At 50.3% G+C, this 20366-nt stretch overlaps 1 protein-coding gene across 1 annotated transcript in view; it reads left to right on the top strand.

Moving 5' to 3' along the window:
• Positions 1 to 19748, top strand: part of ST8SIA2 (ST8 alpha-N-acetyl-neuraminide alpha-2,8-sialyltransferase 2) — a 32415-nt gene extending 12667 nt beyond the window's left edge. The window contains exons 2-6 of the mRNA XM_063412732.1: positions 2091 to 2153; positions 4058 to 4186; positions 4684 to 4941; positions 7064 to 7357; positions 16661 to 19748. Coding sequence (XP_063268802.1) covers positions 2091 to 2153; positions 4058 to 4186; positions 4684 to 4941; positions 7064 to 7357; positions 16661 to 16946 — 1030 coding nt within the window. The 3' untranslated portion in view covers positions 16947 to 19748. The remainder of the gene's footprint in view (positions 1 to 2090; positions 2154 to 4057; positions 4187 to 4683; positions 4942 to 7063; positions 7358 to 16660) is intronic.
• Positions 19749 to 20366: the final 618 nt, after the last annotated feature.

The raw sequence follows: 20366 nt of genomic DNA, 5'->3' as shown, positions 1-20366 counted from the left end.
AGGGGGAAAGAGAAACCCCCGACACTGTCCTGGAGGGGGTTCTCAGCTGGCAGCCTTCCCCACCAGGCTGCACACAGGCAGCTGGGAGAGGTGCTCTCGACTTGTCTTCCTCACATCCAGCATCTCCAGCCCAACACCTGCCTTAATTCCAGGAGGAGACACACAGAACTGTTGCTGGGGGCATGTAAAACCAGACTGGATAAATGCATTTGAATAATATGTTGTGATGCTCTGAATCCTTCCTGCTGTAGCCACAAAACATGGATGAGGTAGGAGCTAACACTAGGGAATAGTCTTCTCTGCTTTCTCATTTACCTTTTTTTTCCTTTCACATGTGAACCAGCATGTATTCAGGGAAAAAAAAAACCAACTCATTTCTTTCTCTAAGCTTTGTCTGTTCTACAGCAAGTGTGAAGGAGTGTGAATCCCATTTGGAAGGCTCCTTCAGAGCTGTCTCTGAGCAGGTGTGTGGTTTGCACACTAATCCAGCCTGCTCCCACACCCCGCCGTGAGCCCCATTAGTGTGGAGGCTTGTTAAATGCCAGTAGGCTCCAGGAATGAGCCAGTCCTGCTGTTCCCTTGATGCACCAAAAAATGGAATAGCTCACAGGCTCTCAGGTCTGTCAAAGGACAGAGGGGAGTGCCTGAGCAGGCATCACTCTGACTTGGCCATGGATGGTGTCTGGCAGGAAGGAGGGAAGGGAAAACCATCGTGGCATTTCCAAGGGTTTGATGTTACGTGGTGCTGAGGGCTGTGCTCAGCCTAATGAGGGGATTTATGTCGCATCCCGCAGGTCTGAAAATCCTTTTTAATGGCACCAAACACACTCACACACGCTTTTTCTCTTTCATTTTTGTCTAATGCATTTGGGATTTTTTTTTAGAACTGGTAGAAATACGTTCTCCTGAGATACATTTTCATTAAGGTATATATTTCTGGGTAGCAGTATTTCTGCTGGAAGAGAATTTGGTTCTCTCTGTGAGTGTGCTCATTGGGATATCTATGGAATGGGAACAATAAAACAGAGCAGTGAGTACATGGCAGTGAAAATGTGTCTGAATGGGAGCCCAGCTCCCTTGAGCATCACAAGGTGGGTGACTTGTTCTTTGTGACCCCTTTGAAAACACCAAGCTAAATCAAGAAGGAGCTATGCAGCCAGGTGGATGCAGACCAATACTTGAATGTATTTAAGTGAGGATGCACAGCTCGTGTGAATGGTGTGGTTTTCTGAAGGCGCTTGGTCCAATCTGTTCTTCAATATAGCATCATAGGGGTGCTGGAAACTTCAGCTGTTCATTCCCATAGGTCTTGGTCAGACTGCTCTGGCACCTGTCCTTGTGTGGTGGTGTCAGGCCATGGGAGTGACACTGCTGTCACTTCAGGTCTCAGCTCCAGCGTGTGAATGACTGTGCCGAGTTGGCCTTGTATCTTCAGCCAAGTTACACCAAAGGTGGGGAGTAGGGGCTTGAAGGCACTCACAGGATTGGAGTGGGCTGGAGTGGAGCTCTGGGTCTGGTCTGGGTCACTGGGAGTGGGAGAAGGTACCCTGGGAGGTCTCCAGAAGTGAAGGAGGCTGGGCATTCAATCTGCGTAAAACAGAGATCTTGGATGTTCTCAACTAAAAACCCAGGTGAGGACAGTGGTGGGAATCCTGACCAGATCATTCAGTCCCTACCTGAAAAGGACAGGGAAAGTCCATTGGCAGCCTGGAGAAGGAGGAGAGCTTCTCTGTGCACTGCTAACACCTGGCTCCTGAAGAGGAGATGTATTTGATGCAGCTGTAGGGTGCACACCGCTGTGGCAGCCAGAGCAGGTGCTGTGATGGCTGCTTAGATCACACAGGTATTGTTAATTGGGGTGGCTCGGGCCATCCTTTGCCAGAATGGTTTCGTGGTCACAGCAGGGCAGCAGTGACAGGGATGAAAAGCCCTTCAGATGCATCAGGACATCTCCCTCTGCACGGGGTGGGACATGGTGGCATGGCAGTGTCCCCGCTCGCAGCCCTTCAGAGCAGCATCTCTTCACTGTTGAACAATGCTTGGCAGAAAGGAGCTGGATTTATAAATAATGCATTTCCTTTGTCTTGCAGGAGTTCTGGAGGCAGAGGTACAATCAGATCAGCTGTGAACAGCTTACATAGCAAATCTAATAGGTTTGTAAATTAGATTTTGTGTTCATTTGTTTTTGCTGTAAGGCAGCTATTAATCTGCTTCTCCTCTTCGCTGGATAGTGCTGTTCTTATTTAGCAAATGTATCTGTTCCTTTTCACTTCTGCTTTGCATTTTCTTAATCATTTCTCGCCCTCCTTCTTCCAGCTTAGTGCAATAATCATTTGCAAATAACCAAGGATCTGGAAGTTGCGGTGATTGAGAGAATGAGAAAGAGTTACTTATTGTGAAAATAAGTCAGTGATAGAGTTGCTATTTTCCATAGTTCCAAGTGCTATTAGAGGAGAGATCACTGTGTTTGGGATCAGAGCTCCAGCTTTATTGCAGTGCACTCCAGTAACATCCCTCTGTGGCAGAGTCATTCCCTGGCATCCCAGCCCCACTGAGTGTCTCTCTGTGTTATTTTTACAATGATTCCCTGTCAGCCCAGCATTGCCAAGTGACACATTTGAAAAGCTTAGTGCCAGCACGCAAGGAGGAGTGATATCATTCTGTGATGATGTCACCACCCGTGACCAAAACACAGAAAATGGACAAAACAAAAAAAACCCCATAGCTGTTCCCAGGATTGTTTCACCCTGCTTCCAGAATTACAGTTTTTGACACCTTCTAGGTAAGGTTTCCAAGACATGAGTGATGCAGCAAAATGCAAGAAGCAAACAAATCCAAAAGACTGGCAGCCTCTGGAGAGGTACTGTACACACACACATCAGGACACTGGCAGCCAGCATTTATAAACACATTTCCTTGCCTTTTTGAGGCATTAAACAGTGTGTCCTGGGGAGCTCTTTCCCTGGGCTGGAGATATGTTCCCAGGAGCTGGATGTTTGTCCATGAGCCAGGGCCACCACCTCTGCCCCATCCCTCACTCTGCTGCCTCCTTGGGGTTTACATGCTTTATATAAATGCATTTATTTACAAAGCACTTCCCAGCTGGAAAAAGTCCTTTGCAGTGGAGAGGGAGATTCCCTTTAGCTAACAGTAAGTGCTTTGGCTGTGTATTTTTGAGAGTGCTCTGAAGTGTGAAGGCTTTTTTGGGTCTGCAGACACACACACAGCTTTTTGATGAGATGCTTTTCTTTTTGGAGGGCAGCTGGCTGGAACCAAATATTTGGAGGCTCCTTCAATTCATGCAGTTTGATTTAAATGTCACAGAAGTGCTGGGGCTGATTTGCTTCTCTGAGCAGGGATTAAATGCTGGGATCTCCCAGTGATCTCCAGCATCTGGCTGCTGCTCGTTTCTTGGTCTGGAACAGGGGATATGGGTGCTGAAATCCTTGTGCTCAGTTCTAAGCAGGGAAGAAGTTTCCAGTGAGCCAGCCTGCCCTTTTTTAGTACAGGATGCTCACAGCCCAGTCTCACAAGCAGCACCCAGTAGCTCAGCTGAATTAATTTCTCCATTGGGTGAAGAGAGGATTGCTCCTCTCTGGCAAGGATTTTGATCTTCTCCAGGAGCTGAGATGGCTCCACTTTGGGATGTTCATAACTGACCACTGGGCAACAGGGCAGCCACCTTGGCTAGGAAGTTTCTTAGTTAATTTGGGGGGCTTTGGGGTGTCTGCAAGTGCTCATCTGCCAGCCTGTCGCTGTGTGGGTTTTTGTGCATGCCTTCCTGCAGCTCAGTGTGTGATGGTGTGTTTTAATGTGGAGCTGTGCCTGGCTGTCAGTCTGTGTTCGTGGAAGCAAGTGAGTATTTAAGGATCTCTGTCTGTCTGCTTGAGTATAGCAGAATACGAACAGGCTTTCACTTCTTGTTTAGCTAATAACTACAATTTTGCTTTTCTGATGAAGTTTGAATTCCAGCAACCAGAGCTGGAGATGGTGATTAGAAGTGCCATTGGGATGCTAACAGATTCTGTCTCCCTCTCCCTGAATTTCTTTTCTCTAGAGCTGAAGCAGTAATAAATGACTCCTCGTCTCCAGCTGTTGTTGACAGAAGTAATGAAAGCATTAAGCACAACATTAAACCAGCCTCATCCAAATGGAGACACAACCAGACACTCTCTTTGAAGATCAGGTACTGGTAATTACCTGTAGGACAAGAGACAGATTTGGTCCTCTCCAGTGCAAGCTGGCAAATTGCCTCCGTGTATCATCTGAAGAAGTCAAGGAAGAAATAAAAAGAGTTATCTCCTGCTGAGCTAGGCTTCATATCTGTAAGCAATCGTTTGGAAATGAATTCCCAGCTGGCCTGGCGACAACAAAACAAGGAGCTCTTGAGCCCCTGTTTGTCAGGCCAAGTGGAATTTGTGTGTGCAGGTGGGAAGGAGACCCTCTTGCCTGGATAAACTCAGGGACCCTCACTAGTGGTGGGCTGACTGTGGTAGCCTGCCCCGGGCAGGGCTGAGTGGAGAGGGAGCAGGCATTGAGATGGAGATATCCTTTGTAAGCTGTGCCATGGTCAGATGGACTGGCCAGAGGGTGAGGGAGCCAGCAGGCAAGAGCTCACCTTACATCTGACCCAGGCTCTCTCTGTACCCCAGCTGACAAAGCTGTTTTCCTCCCTGTGCTCAGGAAGCAGATCCTGAAGTTCCTGGATGCGGAGAAGGACATTTCGGTGCTGAAGGGGACGCTGAAGCCGGGGGACATCATCCACTACGTGTTTGACAGGGACAGCACCATGAACGTCTCTCAGAACCTGTACGAGCTGCTGCCCCGCACCTCTCCCCTCAAGGGCAAGCAGTTCCCCACCTGTGCCATCGTGGGCAACTCGGGGGTGCTGCTCAGCAGCGGCTGCGGCCCCGAGATCGACGCCCACAGCTTCGTCATCAGGTGAGGGCTGCTCCCTGTGCAGTGCCCCAGGGGCCTTGGGGACAGTGCAGGGGGCTGGGCCCTGCTCAGCTGGGGCAGCACAGCCCCACAGCCCCACGGGCACACACAGGTCACCCCTGCAAACGTCCTGCTGAAAACCCTTCTGCCCATCTCCAGCTGCTCCCCACGTGTTGTTGCAATTGCACCTTGTCTCTTCTCGTGGTGCAGCATCAACCAGCCCCCAGCCTCCTTTTCTCTCAGCTTTGTCCTCTTGCAAAAACTCCATCCTGGGCTCTCACAAACCTGGTTCTTCCCCAAATCACTTCTGCCCTTGAGCACAGGATGCACCACGCGATGCCCTTGCAGCACATTTGTGCATGCCCAGGTCTGACACTCCCCTGTGTCCCCTCTGTCCCCAGTGCTGTTGTCCCTGCAGCTGCGCTGCCCCAGGGACCTGCAGCAGCTCATCCTGAGTCCCTCTGGGACACACCAAATTCACTGCTGCAGGTGTCTGAAGTGGGGAGGAGGAGCTCCTGCTCCCCCAGCCTGAAGCCCCTGTTAGATGAGGGACTGTGGAATCCTCAGATGATTTATGTACATGCAGACATTTGTTTTCTGGTGAGTCTATTACGAGGACAGCCCAATCCATCAGCAGCTCACAGAGGCAGTGCTGGCATGACGTGGGAATGAGGATAATGTCACCTCTGTCCCCCACTCAAACCCTGCTGCTCCAGCTGCCTGGCTGCTGGCAGCCCCAGCCTGTCCACAGGGGATAGAGCATTATCCTTAACTGGAACACAAGTGAGCAGAGGGAAAAACTGCTTATTGTGGTTCTGGCAAAGTTAAGTGAGGGGCATTTGTGTCAGACAGCAAAATTGCAGGAGAAAAGCTTTTCTGGATGTGAGGATGGGGATTTTGAGCAACTTCTCCCTAGCCATGTGCTAGTGCAGGTCTGGCACAGTCACACTTCCCACTGTAGATTTTCTGAGCCACTGCTGGAACCTGCATCTTCCTGAGGAGGGTTTGCTCCATCCAGGCAGCCTTTTCTGCAGGGTTGGCAGTGACCAGTGATTGTGTCTGTGTCCAGGATACAGGTCCAATGTTTATTTTTACTGAATTCACTCCTGTGATGGGTCAATCAAAAGGTCCTCATGCCAGTAGCTGGATTTTCTTTCCACCATTCCCTTAGTTTCCCCATCTGCAAGTAGGGAAAACAGGAATAATGGCTGATTATCGAGGCAGATGTTTGGGATGCAATTTCTGCTCATTGAATACTGTAACTTCACTGTCAAACACCACAGCAGAGCACTCAGTGTGCAAACACTTTGGTACCCTCTGGTTTTTAGGATGCTGGGGCAGCATCTCTCTGCATCCCCCCATCAGTGCCATTTGCCCTGTGCCATGTGCATGTCACAGACACAGACTGGCCCCTCAAGGAGCTGTAGAAACCATTCTCTGACAAGGGTGATTTGTTGGCAGTTTGTCCCACAAGCCCTTAGCTCTCGTGCTGGTGTGACACAGGAGCTCAAGGTACATGGCCCGTGCCCCACATGTACAGTCTGAGAGGAGGCACCAATGAACACCAGAGGAAAAGGTGATTTTTGAGGGTCACAGCCTCCAGACCCTGTGGAGACCCTGTCCTGGCATTCCCCTCCCTCTGGTGTCAGTATCAGCACTGGTGCCACCAGGTCTGCTGTTCACAGAGACTCGCCAGGAGGAGAAAAGCCTTCGGGATAATGTTACTCCAGCAGGGCTGGAATTAAGAGGCAAGTGCTTTCCTTGAGTGGAAAAGGCTGTTTTGTCTCAAATCTGCCATGGGAGCAGAGCCTGGAGCTTTGTCGCTGATGTTATTTTTGAGTGGCACCAGAAGAGCAAACCCCCCATGAGACCCCACAGCTGTGGCTGACAGTAGCCTTGTCCCAGAGGGACACGTGTGCACGTGCCATCATCCTGAGGGTTGGTGCCCTGAGATGGAGATGGCTCATCATCACTAATTTATTGCAGAGGGTCATTCTCCCTCCTCTTCCTCCCAAAAGCGAGGGCAAATGGGCGCGTTGTCACCAGCCCTGGCTTTTGTCAGCCTCCTCGTGCCTGCCACTGCCCTCTCTCAGCCCATTGAACAGTTGGGTGTTTCCCTTTGCAGGTGCAACCTGGCCCCTGTGCAGGAGTACTCCCAGGACGTGGGCATGAAGACAGACCTGGTGACGATGAACCCCTCGGTGATCCAGCGCGCCTTCGAGGACCTGGTGAACGAGACCTGGCGGGAGAAGCTGCTGCAGCGCCTGCACAGCCTCAACGGCAGCATCCTCTGGATCCCGGCCTTCATGGCCAAGGGGGGCAAGGAGAGAGTGGAGTGGGTGAACGAGCTCATCCTGAAGCACCACATCAACGTCAGGACTGCCTACCCCTCGCTGCGCCTGCTGCACGCCGTCCGAGGGTGAGAGCCTCTGCTGTGCTCCACACCAGCATTCCCTGGGCTGCAGAGAGATCCGTGGGTTTGTGCTGGAGGAAAACAGCTCGGGTTATTTCCTTCTGAAAGCAGACCATGAGGGTGGGGTGGTGCGTGGTCCCTGGATAAGAGCTGGAGACCACCTTGTGAACAGGGGCTCCCCGCTGTGCTCTGGGAGTGTGAGGGCTTTGAGCAGTATCCAAAGCTCCAGTGCTTTCCTGGGGTGTCACCATAACTCCCAAGCCTGTGGTTAGGGCTTGGAGAAGTGTGTGTGCTCTGAGCTAGCAGTGAGATTTGTCACCTTGTCCTTCAGTGACACGTACCAGTGTGACACAGCTCCTCAAGTCAGGGAGCTGGAGTGTGAGCCTGGGTGGGAGGGGAGTGACGTGTTCTGCTCCTGCTGATCACATTAACAGGGCCAGGCGGTGTGACTGGGGTCACTCTGAGGAAAGGAAAGGATCTTTCTGTTCTCTGCTTGCATCTGCAGGTGCACAGGAGACACAGGTGTGATGGGGATGAGCAGGTTATAAAAGAAAGAGAGCCCCAGGGGTGAGATTCTCATGTCAATGACTTGGGAATGGGGTAGGCTCTTGCTTTTGTGCTTTATTTCTCTAGAAAGATCATGAGTCCTTAGGCATTTAGGGAGTTCAGGCAGACAGTGACTTTTGCTGGAGATGGCTTATGGCAGTAGTTGTCCTCTGATCCTGAGTAGAGCCTGTTAATCTCATGGGATGGGAATTTCCTTGTGTAGCTGGTGCTCCCAATTCTAAGCCTCAGCATTAAAGTTCCTTGATTACTTTGAGCACTTCTGCACACCTCTGAGTCTGGGCTCTGCAGGTCAGTTGGTCCCTGCTGGGTGTTTCCTGTCCCAGCTCAGGTTGTGTGTCTGTGCTGGGGGTGGGTAGGGGACAGGTTTTGGGGTAATTTCTGCCAGGAGCAAGCCCAGGGAGGGGCTCCAGGGCAGGCTTGGCAGGGCTGGGTGGAGGGGAGTGGTGCCCTGGTGCCTCACAGGCAGCAATAATGAGCAAGTACCACATCTGCCCCAAGTGCCTGTGTTAGAGGCTTCCCTGGGCCAGAGAGGCATCTCACAGGAAACTCTGGCTTTGAGGTAAAGAAAGAGAAGGAAATCACCACAACTCACTGAAGGGGAAGAACAGGAAGAAAAAAAAATCCCACAACCCAAATTCACAGCTATTTCTAGCTATAATTGACTTACTTTCATCTGTCAAAATAGAATTAAGCTCCTGTAATAAGCCCTCTAAGTCAACAGGCTGCTAATCCTGTGCTGGCAACCATTCCTAGTGCCAGAAACTTCCCATAGGAAGCTTTGCAGAGGAGTTGGCAAGGGTTAGGCATCACTTTCCCATGGGAGAGGAGGATGCCTCCACAGGCTCAGCTGCTGGGCTTATCTTGCAGCTCACAGCATCCTCCTGGCCTTTCAGTGTCACAGCCCTGCAGTCCAGCTGGGCTGCCTGGCACACTGCTTGTCCCTGTGCAGCTCCAGCAGAGCAGTGTGGGAGCCTCCTCCTGTGCCTGGCAGGACCTGCCTGGCTGGAGGGGATGCAGGGATTTTGGGAGAAGCCCAGGAGTTCAGTGCTGGCTCGTGCATGGAGCAGTGAGCCTGCTCTCCCCATGGCTTGGGGCAGTGTCTTCCTTTTGCACATGTTCTGGTGTAACCATGGACTCTACTGGTGTCTCGTGCAAGGAATGTGGGTTTGGGCTTCTCAAAACCTCCTGGGGCTCAGAGAGATGCAACCAGTCAGACCAGCAAGCAGGTAGAGTGAGCTGGGGGTGTTGGGGGTGAGTGTAGCACCAGCACGTGGCTGCACAGTGGCTGATGCTGATGGCAAACTCCAAGGTCCTGGCTGGAAATAAAGCCCAGACCTCAGTGCTGTCCCTTGGGCTGCTCACTGTGCTGGGGGCAAGGGAGGAGGTGGCTCCTGGCAGCACTAACTCAGTTATAACCACACAGGCCTGTGCTAATCTTCATCAGGGATTGCCCTCTAAGGCAAGGGAGCTGCTGCCTGACCTGCCCTCCTGCTCTCACACTTAGCAGCAGGAAAACAAAGATGCCTACTGATTAGCAATTAATCTAATGAAAACTGCAGCCCCCTCAGAAAGCCAGAACTGATGGGAGCACTTCAACACTGACCCATTGTGTTGTGGGCTGGCCCAGGAGCTCACAGAGGGGTCCCCCAGGGCTGGGGGGCAAAGGGCTGTGTGATTCTGGGGGAAGCTGGGGTCAGTGTTAACCCTTTCTTTGGTGCAGCCTCCTCAGGTTTGGACTTGGGTGGATTTAAGAGTGATTCAGGCAGAACTGAATGAACTGGGCACAGCTGAGGGAGGTGGCTGATGCTCTTAGTGCAGTTTAGGAAGTCTCTCAGGTAGGGTTGTCTTGGCCATTTGCTCAGGGTAATTGATCTGATGTGGTTTGGGGTGAAGGAGTCCTTCCTCAGGTCAAACTGACCACAATTACTAGGAGTTTACTTATTCATCTTCTGTGTCACTGTCCAATTCCTGTGATCATCCCCTGTCTTTGCTTATGAGGGGTATGGTCTCCAACAACATCCTCTGTCTCTCCAGCTCTCTCTGTGATGGTTCATAGCACTATGCTTTTGTTTGACAGATGTGAGATTTATGAAACAAATACCTTTTGTGGCATGTGGTGTGCAGCAGAGAATGAATAATCCACAAAGCCCCACAGCACTGCTGTTGCAGAGAGGTCCCATCTTCTCCCTTTTAGGATAAAACTACCTTTTATCATCTATCCTGAGCTGATTTGGAAGTCACAAAGAAGTGAGAAATAGGGGAAGATTTTCAGCCAAGGCACCCCTTTATATTTTTTTTTCCCAAGGAATAGCACTTTCTACAAAGGCTGACATCTCAGCCAACTTCAATTTGGTCACAAAAGCGTTGCCTTTTCTTTCTCCACTACCAGCAAAACACATTTGTGAGCCCTTGACTCCTCCTTGAACCACAGTATTTATTGTCCTGCTCTGCTTTCCCTTAAACCAAAATGCATTTCAGTGGCAATTGAGCGTTTTTTCCTGTAATTTTCAGTGCATTTTGGGGCGTTTGTAGAGGGTGCATTTCTGAGATAAGTAAAAAGCATTTAGTTTTGTTGTCCTTAACAGCATCATTTGAGACATCACCTTTCTAGCTGCGAGGGTGCTTTAAATGTTTGCTGATAGCTTTTTGTGTTGTTGATTCCTGGTAATCGGTGCAGCAGGACCTTTTTCACACGGTTCAGCTCACACCAGGAGGGGACAGAGCCTGCAGCATTCCAGTGGAGGAGCTCAGAAGGAAGCCAGGTCACTGCCAGGGCTGAGGAGGGGGGCAGTTTAGTGGCAGGGAGCCAGCTCCTGGGGACAGAGCTGTGTGTTTCAGGGGATGTGCGTGCCTTACTTGGCAGCAGTTCCATAAAATGTACCCTGAGCAATTCCTCTGGCGAGCCCCATGCTCCTCGTCTGGCTGGGGGAGCAAGCAAGCCCCTTATAAGTTGCCTGTTAGTGTTTCCAAAAAGCTTTGTAATCCCTATTGCCAAGCAGCTTTTGTTGGAGAAATAACATGTAATGCGGGAAGAGAGGAAAAATAATTGTGTCTGGAGGTTTGTCTGTCACTCCTCGCAGTGAATTCAGGGACACGTTTCACTCTGTCTAATCTGGTCTGGCATTTCTCAGTGTCCATCACAAGGGTCTCTTGGCAGTAACCAATTCCAGTCCCATAAGATTTCGTTAAAGGCTCCTTGAGAGAAAAAAGAAAATGAGAAATCAATGAAGCTTCCAGCTCCGTGCCTTGCTCTCCCATTAGGTTTAACGTCCAAGCAGCCCTGACAGCTCCTCAGGGTGCTTGCCCAGGGTGCCACGTGCACCCACCACTGCAGCCTGACAGGCCACAGGGTGCACTCATCTTTGCCTTGGGTGTCTGCCTGGCTCCTCACACCCAAACAGGGGCTGAGCCTTCACTTGAGGTTTCAGGGCACGATGCCTTTCCCATCCATCAGCCGTGGTGGGAGCCCTCATCTGCTCCCTCCTCTCCTCGTGTCCCCATTGTGCCACATCCATTCCAACATCCTCTGCCTCACTTGCAGCCACACAGGACATGTGTGCAGGTGGTTCTCCTGACCTGTACTCTCTTGCATCCCTGCACAGCCTCTGCTTTTCTCTAACACATCAAACCTTTTCCTTTTCACAGCCCTCCCAGCTCAGCTTTTCTCACCCTTTGTCTCAAGATTGGTTCTGCTCTGTCCAGCAGTGTTGGGCCAGCATCACCCACTTGTGGGTTTTCTAAACCAGCTACTTGAGGCTTCCTCCCTTATGGAGTTTTATGCTTACAGGAGCTCCTCTGAAATACCTGCCCTGGGGTCTTGTGCCTTAAAGCCCTTCCCCATAACATTAAACAATTGGTTTAAGGACTATGGTCCTGCACTCAGGCGAGGGAAAAAGATGTCCAAAAGGTGTAGGGAAAGAAAACATCCATTCACTAGGGTGTGGGATGTGAGAGGGAATGGTGAACACCCCATAAAGCCATGTGTGGGTTAGATCAGTGGATATCCTGCAAAAAAAGTCCTTGTGTGAGCTATTGTCCTCACCTCTTCTGCACTTGAGGCACACTGAACCCCAGCTGTGGTGTGTCTGCACTGGGTGCCCAAGAGAGTTCATTTGTTCCTGTTAATCTGGAAGATTTAGTCTTTTCTTTTTCAAAAGAAGTGAAGGGGCATAGAAAAGAAAGATGAAAGAAATAAGGTTATTCTCAATTATTTTCCTTTTTTGTCCGTTTGTAAATGCACTAACTTGAGGGTGTTGAGTACCATATGTGTTTGAAAAGGTATCAAAGAGCTCAAGATCTGGAGGAGAAGAAAGCTTTTAATCTGTGGCTCAGAGTTGATTTACTTGTGCCAAGTCACCAAAACCAAAACCAGGCTACGTGGTCTGGGTCCAGTCTAGACAAGGAGGCTGGGTTTGGTGTTTGGGCTTTGCCCAGCCTGTGGATAAAGCCCAGCTGACACCAGATGCAGTTTTTGGAGTCAGTGTTAGCACCTGGATGGGGATGTGCTCGTTCCTGCTTGTCCAGCACAGCTCTCATCACTGTACTCTTGGCTGTTCTGGTGGAGGTGACAGAGGAAATTCAATACCTGGACAGAAAAGGGCTGGAAGAAGCTGCATGGGGGAATATCAGTTGTTCTCTGGGCTCTAGCACTTCATCTTCATCCACCCAGCACTGGGGTATGTTCTGTCCCCTGCCAGCACCAGCAGGTCCTGTCCCCACCTGCACCAAGTTCAGTCAGGGCACTCTCTCTGGTGATCTGTGTCTGGTTTGTCTGGGTGTTACTGGGAGCAGGATGTGTGTGGCAGACTGATAATGCACTGCTGCCAGTCAAGGACTAGCACCTCCACAACAGCTTGTGTTTGTATCACACTTCCATGAATTAGCTCTTTTAAAAGAGTCTGAAATTGCATTATTTCAGCTATTCTGATTTGTATCATGAAATAATGCAGCTGATACTGCTGAAATTTGATTTCTTCATTGACCTATGTCTTTTATTCATTTCATCAGAGCAATGGATTTTCTGTTAATTTTATTCTGTGGGTTAACCCTTACCTGGAGGGTCCAAGTTATTTTAGGTTTTTCTCAGGCATGTCAGGAGGTGGTTGGTAAGCAAAGAGCAGGACCCCACCCTCTCTAGCAGTCCCTCTTCAGCCCAAATCCAGGCTCTTCTCCCCAAATTCAGTGATGCTGGGGGAGGATGAGCACTCTCAGTGTAGTGGGGCATGTGCTCCAGGTGTGCACTGGGGAGGCTGTCCCATTTCCTGGTGGCAGCTGTGGCTTCCTTGGGGCAGCTTCAGAGTGTTACCCCTGAAGGATTCCCACTTTAAGGTCCCAGTGCAGCAGTTTCTTTCCCTCCTCTCAAGAGGCACCCACTGATGGTCAGGAACGTGGCAGCAGTTCTGCTTAGGAGACTTCTGATCATTTCCAGTTGAGGTTTGGGAGATGAGGAGCATCCAGAACCACCTCCCAGCTGTAGGATGAGACTCTCTGAGCTTCTCAAGTGTCAGTTCAAGAAGGTGTTAGGGCTTGTGTCTAGGCTGCCTCCTTACAAAAGATGGCCTTGAAGATCTGATTGGCATTTTCCATCTGTCACTATCAAGATCTGAAATCAGAGCTGTCTCAGGCAATTTTTCCCTGACAGCATCACGGTTCCTGTTCTGAGGCAGATCCTGCTCAGGCTCCTGCCTATCCTGGGAGCTGCATCCACGCCTGAGGGTTTATTTACAGACACAGCACCAGCTTCTGAAGGAGGTCCTCACTGGGAGAACAGCTCTGAGAACAGAGGTACTGGGTTTCAGGACTCCTCTTTGCTCTTCCCTTTTAATTGCTGTCTCTTTCCATAAAATGTTGCAGTTAATAGTTATGGTGATTGGTGTAGCCAATTCGAAAAATAATTACTGCCTGCTTCGAGATTATCTTTCCTCCTAATTAAAATCCTGGACCTTGCATATTAAAGGTGTGCTGTTGACACAGCATCCCATGTGCGCCCAGACAACCTCATTTGGATTTACAGAATTAATTAGGTTTTATTTCCATCCCCAGCTGTTCTCTCCTGCACCAGGGTTGTGGCTGCTGTCTCAGCTGGACACTGGTGGGAGAGATAAGAGGAAGGTCTTGCATGGCTCTGTCACTCCCATCACAAACCAGCCATTAAAAAGTATTTCCCAGACCTCACCAGAGGATTTCCCACCTTCACTGTCCAGGAAACAAGTTGCAGGAGCTGTGGCATGGCCTGTTTTGTGGATTGGGCATTATGTGTTATGTTATGTCATCCCTGTGGGTGGTTTGGGACAGCCTGGAGTCCATCACCCCCTCTCAAAGCTGCACTGAGAATTTATAATGCTGCATGACTGAGGTTTTTGCAATACTCTGCCTGCAACAAAGGGAAATACAGAAAAAAAGAGCCAGGTTTTAATTTTCATGATTAAAAAAGTGAATTCTCAGTGTTCCCTACCCCAATACTATCAAGTGAGTGCTCACTAGCTGCATTTGGTGAGGTGGATACACTGGGTTGGTTGTGGTAGGGCTGGTTTTGGGTGGTGGCTTGTGCACACTTGTTGGAATTGCCAAGGCTTTCTGTGTGTGCTGGGTTTCAGAGGACAGCATGTGCTTGAGTGTCTGACCCAGGTCATTTTTCCCATTGTTAATATGCAGGAGGCTGCTGGTCACATGAATGGCTTGTGCCTCTGCAAGAATCACTTCATCTTGCTGTCAGGGGCCTTGGATGTTCACAGAGTATTTACAGCCTCTCAACAAAACACAAAAGTTAGTGTTTTCAGAGGGCAAAAGGTCACCAGTATTTTTCTGTGTACTCCAGCTGGTAAATTAGTAGATAGGAGAGTTTTAAGGCTAAAGCAGCTGCAGGACAAACGCAGACAGTTGTCCTCCCCCAAAGCCAGCTGGTTAATATGGCTTGACAGTTCTTCCCAGGTGGCTTCCCTGCTGCATGAGGGGACCCTAATTCACAGCGTTAAATGCTTGTGATAATCTCCCATTTCCCTCTGCACACAGGGGGTCTAATGTGCTTACCCATAAACTCGTCAAGGAGGCTGCTTTATGGCTACCTGTGGGAGCAGTGGCACTGCAGGGAGCTCTGCTGGGTCCCCCAACATGGCCCTAGGGCTGGAAAAGCACACAAGATGCTGATGCTGTGGCACTGAGATATTGCTTTCCCTCCCAGTTTCTTGCTCTTTTTTCTTGCTGGATGTCAGCATGAGCCAGGCAAAGACTTCCTTCCCAAAATATCATATTTGTCCTTTGCTAAAGCCCCCTTGAACACCCATGGATGTGGCACCTCAGAAAACTGTCCCTGTGCCCTTCCTGCATATGCCGAGGCGGTCACTCTGCCTCCAGAATTTGATTCACCAGAAAAGTCAATTTTTTCTCTTATCTGGCTGAGAACAAGAAGCACGTTTTGTGCCTTGGTTGCTAAATTTTAATGGCTTTCGTGAAAAGCTAATTTGCAGGATTAAGGCTCAGCTCTCCCAGGGGTTCCTGCTGTCTGAGCACCAGACCCTCAGGAGCCCAGCAGAAAGTGCAAATGAGGAGCAAGACACTTCCTGGGGCTCCACTGCGACTGCAGGACCCAGCTCAGGATCCCAGACATCTGGTGAGAGCACAGAAATGCCACGTGCTCTGCTCTGCTTCCTCGTGCCTTTTATCCAGGGTGCTGCCAGTCACTCACCTGAGCTCAGCCCGTTGGAAATACCTGTTAAAAATAATCCAGGGGTTCAGACAGGCTGTGGCACAGCAGGATGTGCTGCCTGCCCAGCCCTGCCTGCTCTGGGGCAGTGCTGGCATCAGACGTGCTGGGAGAGGAAGGAGTGTGCCTCATGGGGATATCTCCTACCTCCCCAAACCTCCTGATTTTGCTCTTCTGACAGTGTTTTCCTACTGAGAGAACCAGATAAGTTGCCTTTGCAATAAATATGGGGCACATCTTCTTACAGGATGTTGATGCTGCAATAACTTTTATCAGCAGCCCAAAATACCATGGCTGATAGCGTTTCTGCTGTTGCATCACTACATCCCTGCATCCTCCCCCTGTTCTTTTTGCCATCCCTCACAAAAACTAACGTGCCTCCCAGCCACGAGCCCAGCTGACCTCAGTATCTCACATTTTATATTGCAATGTGCCATATTGTGTGTCTGATGGACTCCCGCTGCCGAGTGTGGTGATGTATCTTGGTCCAGGATCACAGCAGCAGTCACTGGGTGTAATGGGAACTCAGCAGTGCATTTTAGCTCTTTCAGCCTGGTGACCCTTTGTTCCAAGGCAGATGTTCTTCCAGCCCTGTGGTGTTTGCTGTCAGAGTAAAATCTTCATTCATCAATGAAAGTCATCAGCCTGTGTTTGACTGTGTCTGCTTCGAGGGGTTGTTGGAGTCTACTTGACATGTGGATGCTTTGGTCTGTGGTATTGATCTCCAGGGTTGATTGGAAGATAATTGTAGGCTGAAGTACCGAAGGCCACTGTTGCAAGCAATTTGTTTTTCATAAAGGATTGTCGAGGCTTGAGCTGCTTCAGTGCCATGGCAACAAGTGTGATGTAACCCGCAGACAGAGAGAGCAGGGGGATGCAGTCCCTAGAGAGGCTTTTCCTTGGCATGGAGAACTCTGCTAGTCAGAGTCCTCTCACTTTGAATCACCAATACATCTCAAGTCAGAGGCTGGAGAGGGAAAACGTGCAGGACACGAGCTTGGTGAGCGGGGTGAATAACAGTGTGCACTATCCCCTTGCAGGTACTGGCTGACCAACAAGGTGCACATCAAGCGACCCACCACCGGCCTCCTCATGTACACCCTGGCCACGCGCTTCTGCAACCAGATCTATCTCTACGGCTTCTGGCCCTTTCCCCTGGACCAGAACCAGAACCCGGTCAAGTACCACTACTACGACAGCCTCAAGTACGGCTACACCTCGCAGGCCAGCCCGCACACCATGCCCTTGGAGTTCAAAGCCTTAAAGACGCTGCACCAGCAAGGAGCCTTGAAGCTGACTGTGGGGGAGTGCGACGGCGCCACGTAGGGCGGCGCCCGGCCACGTTCCTGCACAGCCACAGGAGGAAGGGCAGGGGCACAAAGGACGAGTGGTGCCTGGCGGGGTTGGGCTTTGTTAACGCGCGGGACAGCGACACAAATATATCTACGTGGTACCTATATATATTGACCTGAGTGTTATAACTGTTCGGTGTTCACCAAGGGAGGGGCAGCAGAGATGCAGGAGTGGCCTGGGCGAGCCCCTTTGCCGTGGGGCTTGCTGGACTCGAAGGGTGTTGCTTGCCTTACATCTGGAAGGGGCGAAGGTGGCCTTGGTTTCTGAGGGTGTGTTAGGGGATGGGTAAACGTGGCCGTTTGTTGTGACTGGTCCGAGGTTGGTAGTTAGTTTGTTTGGCCGGGGCGCCGGCAGCGCGGCGCGTCCTCGGCCCCGTGCTCGTGGTGGGGAGGGGAAGGGGCAGGGAGTGGGGTGGGCAGGGAAGGTTTGTTGGTGGCTCTCACAGCCCAGGGTGCTGTGGCACCCAGCAGGACCCGGGTCCTGCTCCGCAGGGACCAGTGCCAGACCCATCCAAACACAGAGTGCCACACTGGGCACAGCCTTCAGAGCAGGAGAAGCCCCCGGGGCTGCAGCTGGGTCTGCAGGAAGGGGCAGGGGGCAGAGCTAAGCTGATCCCAGTGACACTCACACATGTGAGGGCCTCCAGAGAATGAGAGCATCAGTGTTGGGCCAGGGGGACGGTGAGGAGGATGCTGAAGGTGTATTTCTCTTCCTTTTGTTTCTTTTTCTGGAACGTGGCAGGAAGGAGCTTTGCTGCCACAAACCAGCACCGTTAGTATTGAGGAGTCTCACTGTGTCACAAAGACACTCAACATCCGTCAGGGCTCATGGAAACCATAAATATATCCAGCTCTAATTCCTCTAATTCCCAACTGTTACCTGCTAAGCAGCCTGCCTTCTTTCCCCCTCCAAAAACTGCCAAAATATGGGTGATAGGCCTAGACCCAGCCAAGCAGAAAGACCACAGGACTTCAAGGGACTTTTTCAAGTCTAAATAATTTATTTTCAGTTTCTCCCTGAAGAACCAGCACACAGTGCTGAATTCCTGGAGTCCCACTCTCTCAGTCCTTTCAAGCCCTAATTAGCTTACTCCCAACAGTTAAATAGGATGTCAGATGGATCTTGGAGGGATGCTTGCCTAGTGATGAATATCATAGAAATAATCTTTTCCTTTTTTTTTTTCCTGCCAGACAGAACCCGAAATATAAAGAATTTTTTATAACCACATTTGCTTTTCTCTGATTTTCGGGGTTTTGAAGGAAGCAACTAGATTGATCAGATGATTCTGTTTCATTTTCTGCCTCTGTAGCCTATTCTGTTTGTCTCCTAATTAGCACTCAGTGCCAGAATTCAGGTGAGTCCAGGGTTCAGTGAGGGCTGTTTGGGTTTAATTTGTGGGAGAGTAAATAACTGCACAGGCAGACCTCAGGCATGCACTTCACTGCTGCCATGGCTGGGTATCATCACCTTTGGGCCTCCTCCTGCTGCTGTGTTTTTTAAGTTAAAAAGTGTACAGTTTGGGGCTGAAATACTTGACATTGTCTCTTTAAAAGCTGAGTGCTTCAAGTGGTAAAAAGAAGAGCTCACTTTCATGTTTTGGGCTGTAGAAGCTACTGTACCCATAGGAGCCTCCAGCCTGCTAATTAGTGTCAGATGAAGATGGCTAAGATTAAGGTATAAGCAACATTATAGTGGATAAATGTGGGCTAATCTGCCACTGAGGGGATGTTGCTTTCCAGCACCAGAAAATTATTTCTTTCATGTCTTTCTTTTTTTAAAACTTGGTGCCTTTTTTTTTTAATATAATTTTTACTTGACTGTAGTTTCACAATAAAGCTAAACCTGGCTGTGAACCTCAGCTTAAGATGAGACAGAAAGAGACAGAGACAGAGAGTAAAACTGCAGGATGGGAGTAATCTGCAATCCCAGGGAGCTTCCCACGATTCGGGAGTGGTTCTTAAAGCCAGATAATTCCCAGGTTTGTCCCCAGCACGGGGGAGGGACAAAGCAGGGCTGGAGCTGCAGGGACTGGTAAAGCCAACTGTTGTATCGAGGGGCCTGGGCCATGGTACTGATTGCTGTTAGCAAACCTTCTTTTTAAATAAAAATAGAGGAAATGAAATAAATGTGCAGGGGTTTTATTTTTATTCTGTATTTTCATCGAGTAGAAGGGCGAGAGGGGAGGCAAGACCATGAAGGGCCATGGGGAGACCCTGGCACCCCTTCTGCTGGTGAACGAGAGGGGAAGGCTGGGCTTGCCTGCCCTCGTGGGGTGGATGTCAGTGCCAGGGAACATCCAAAGCCATCAGGATGTTCTCCCTGTGCCTACAGAGATTATTGAGTTGAAGCTGCAGCAGCACAACAGGGATGTGCCGGGGGGCTGGAAAGGGGATGGGAGAAGGGATTTTTTTTTCTGGTGCCCTTGAAGCAGCTGCTGCATCAAAGCACAGGCAAGTTTTAAGCAAATTATTCAGGGGGATGAAATTGCTGGTGATGTTTCTATTCCCAGAATGGGTCCTGTTCCACCCCCGTTGTAAAAATGCATTAAACCATGAGCAAGACCCTGCAGCTATTGAAATCCCTGGCTGAGCTCCTATTTCACCTTGCTGCCATGCAGGCTGGTCTCTGCTGTGTTTATATGCACAAAAAACAACTAATAATTTCCCCTTGCTTTAATGTTTTGTGTCAAGCCCTCTGGTCTGGTTCTCTGGGCAGCTCCTCAGGTTGGAAACATAATTCATCATCTCAGTTTCCAGCAAATAGCTGGGACCTGGCTCCACCAAGCCCCAGCGAGCCGTAAAGCCCTTGTGCTGTTGATGAGCAGCAGGAGCAGAGATTCAGATTCAGTGTTTGGAGGGGGTGGATGATATTTGGGCTATTTTGGGGCAGCCTCCAGCCCTGGAGCAGCACGGCAGCTGCCAGATGCTGTGGGGACCCGGGGCTGCACCAGGCTTCTGCTTGATGGATTTCTTCATGCCCAATTAAGGCTCTTCTGTCATCAAGAGCGAAACAAAAGCGAGTGTTGACGCTGCTCAGGCAGAGATGCAGGTGCAGTGCTGCACCACGAGTGTGGTTGTCTGCCCCAAATGGCAGCAGCAGCTCCCCTTGCTCTTCCCTCCTCCATCCCACCACCCCCTCCAGCTGGTCCGAACTGGTGGCACTGGGATGGGGAGCTCCCTCCCATGGGTTAGGCACATTTATGCCAAAAGGCCTCTGAATGGTAAGAAGTGACCTAAACATGAAAAATAGAGGCAAACTTGAGTCTCCAGCTGGCTAAGCCCAGAGTTTGGGGCTGTTTCCCAGCGTGGATCTTTGGGGCAATACCCTAAAAGGTGTTTCTGGCTGAGCACAGTGTTCTCCTCACCGTGTGCCTCTGAGGCATTTTCTGTGTAC

The sequence above is a fragment of the Prinia subflava genome, chromosome 15 (genome assembly GCF_021018805.1).
Source record: "Prinia subflava isolate CZ2003 ecotype Zambia chromosome 15, Cam_Psub_1.2, whole genome shotgun sequence".
Lineage (NCBI taxonomy): Eukaryota > Metazoa > Chordata > Aves > Passeriformes > Cisticolidae > Prinia > Prinia subflava.
The sequence above is the reverse complement of the archived record's forward strand: the minus strand, read 5'-3'. Positions and strand labels throughout refer to the sequence as shown.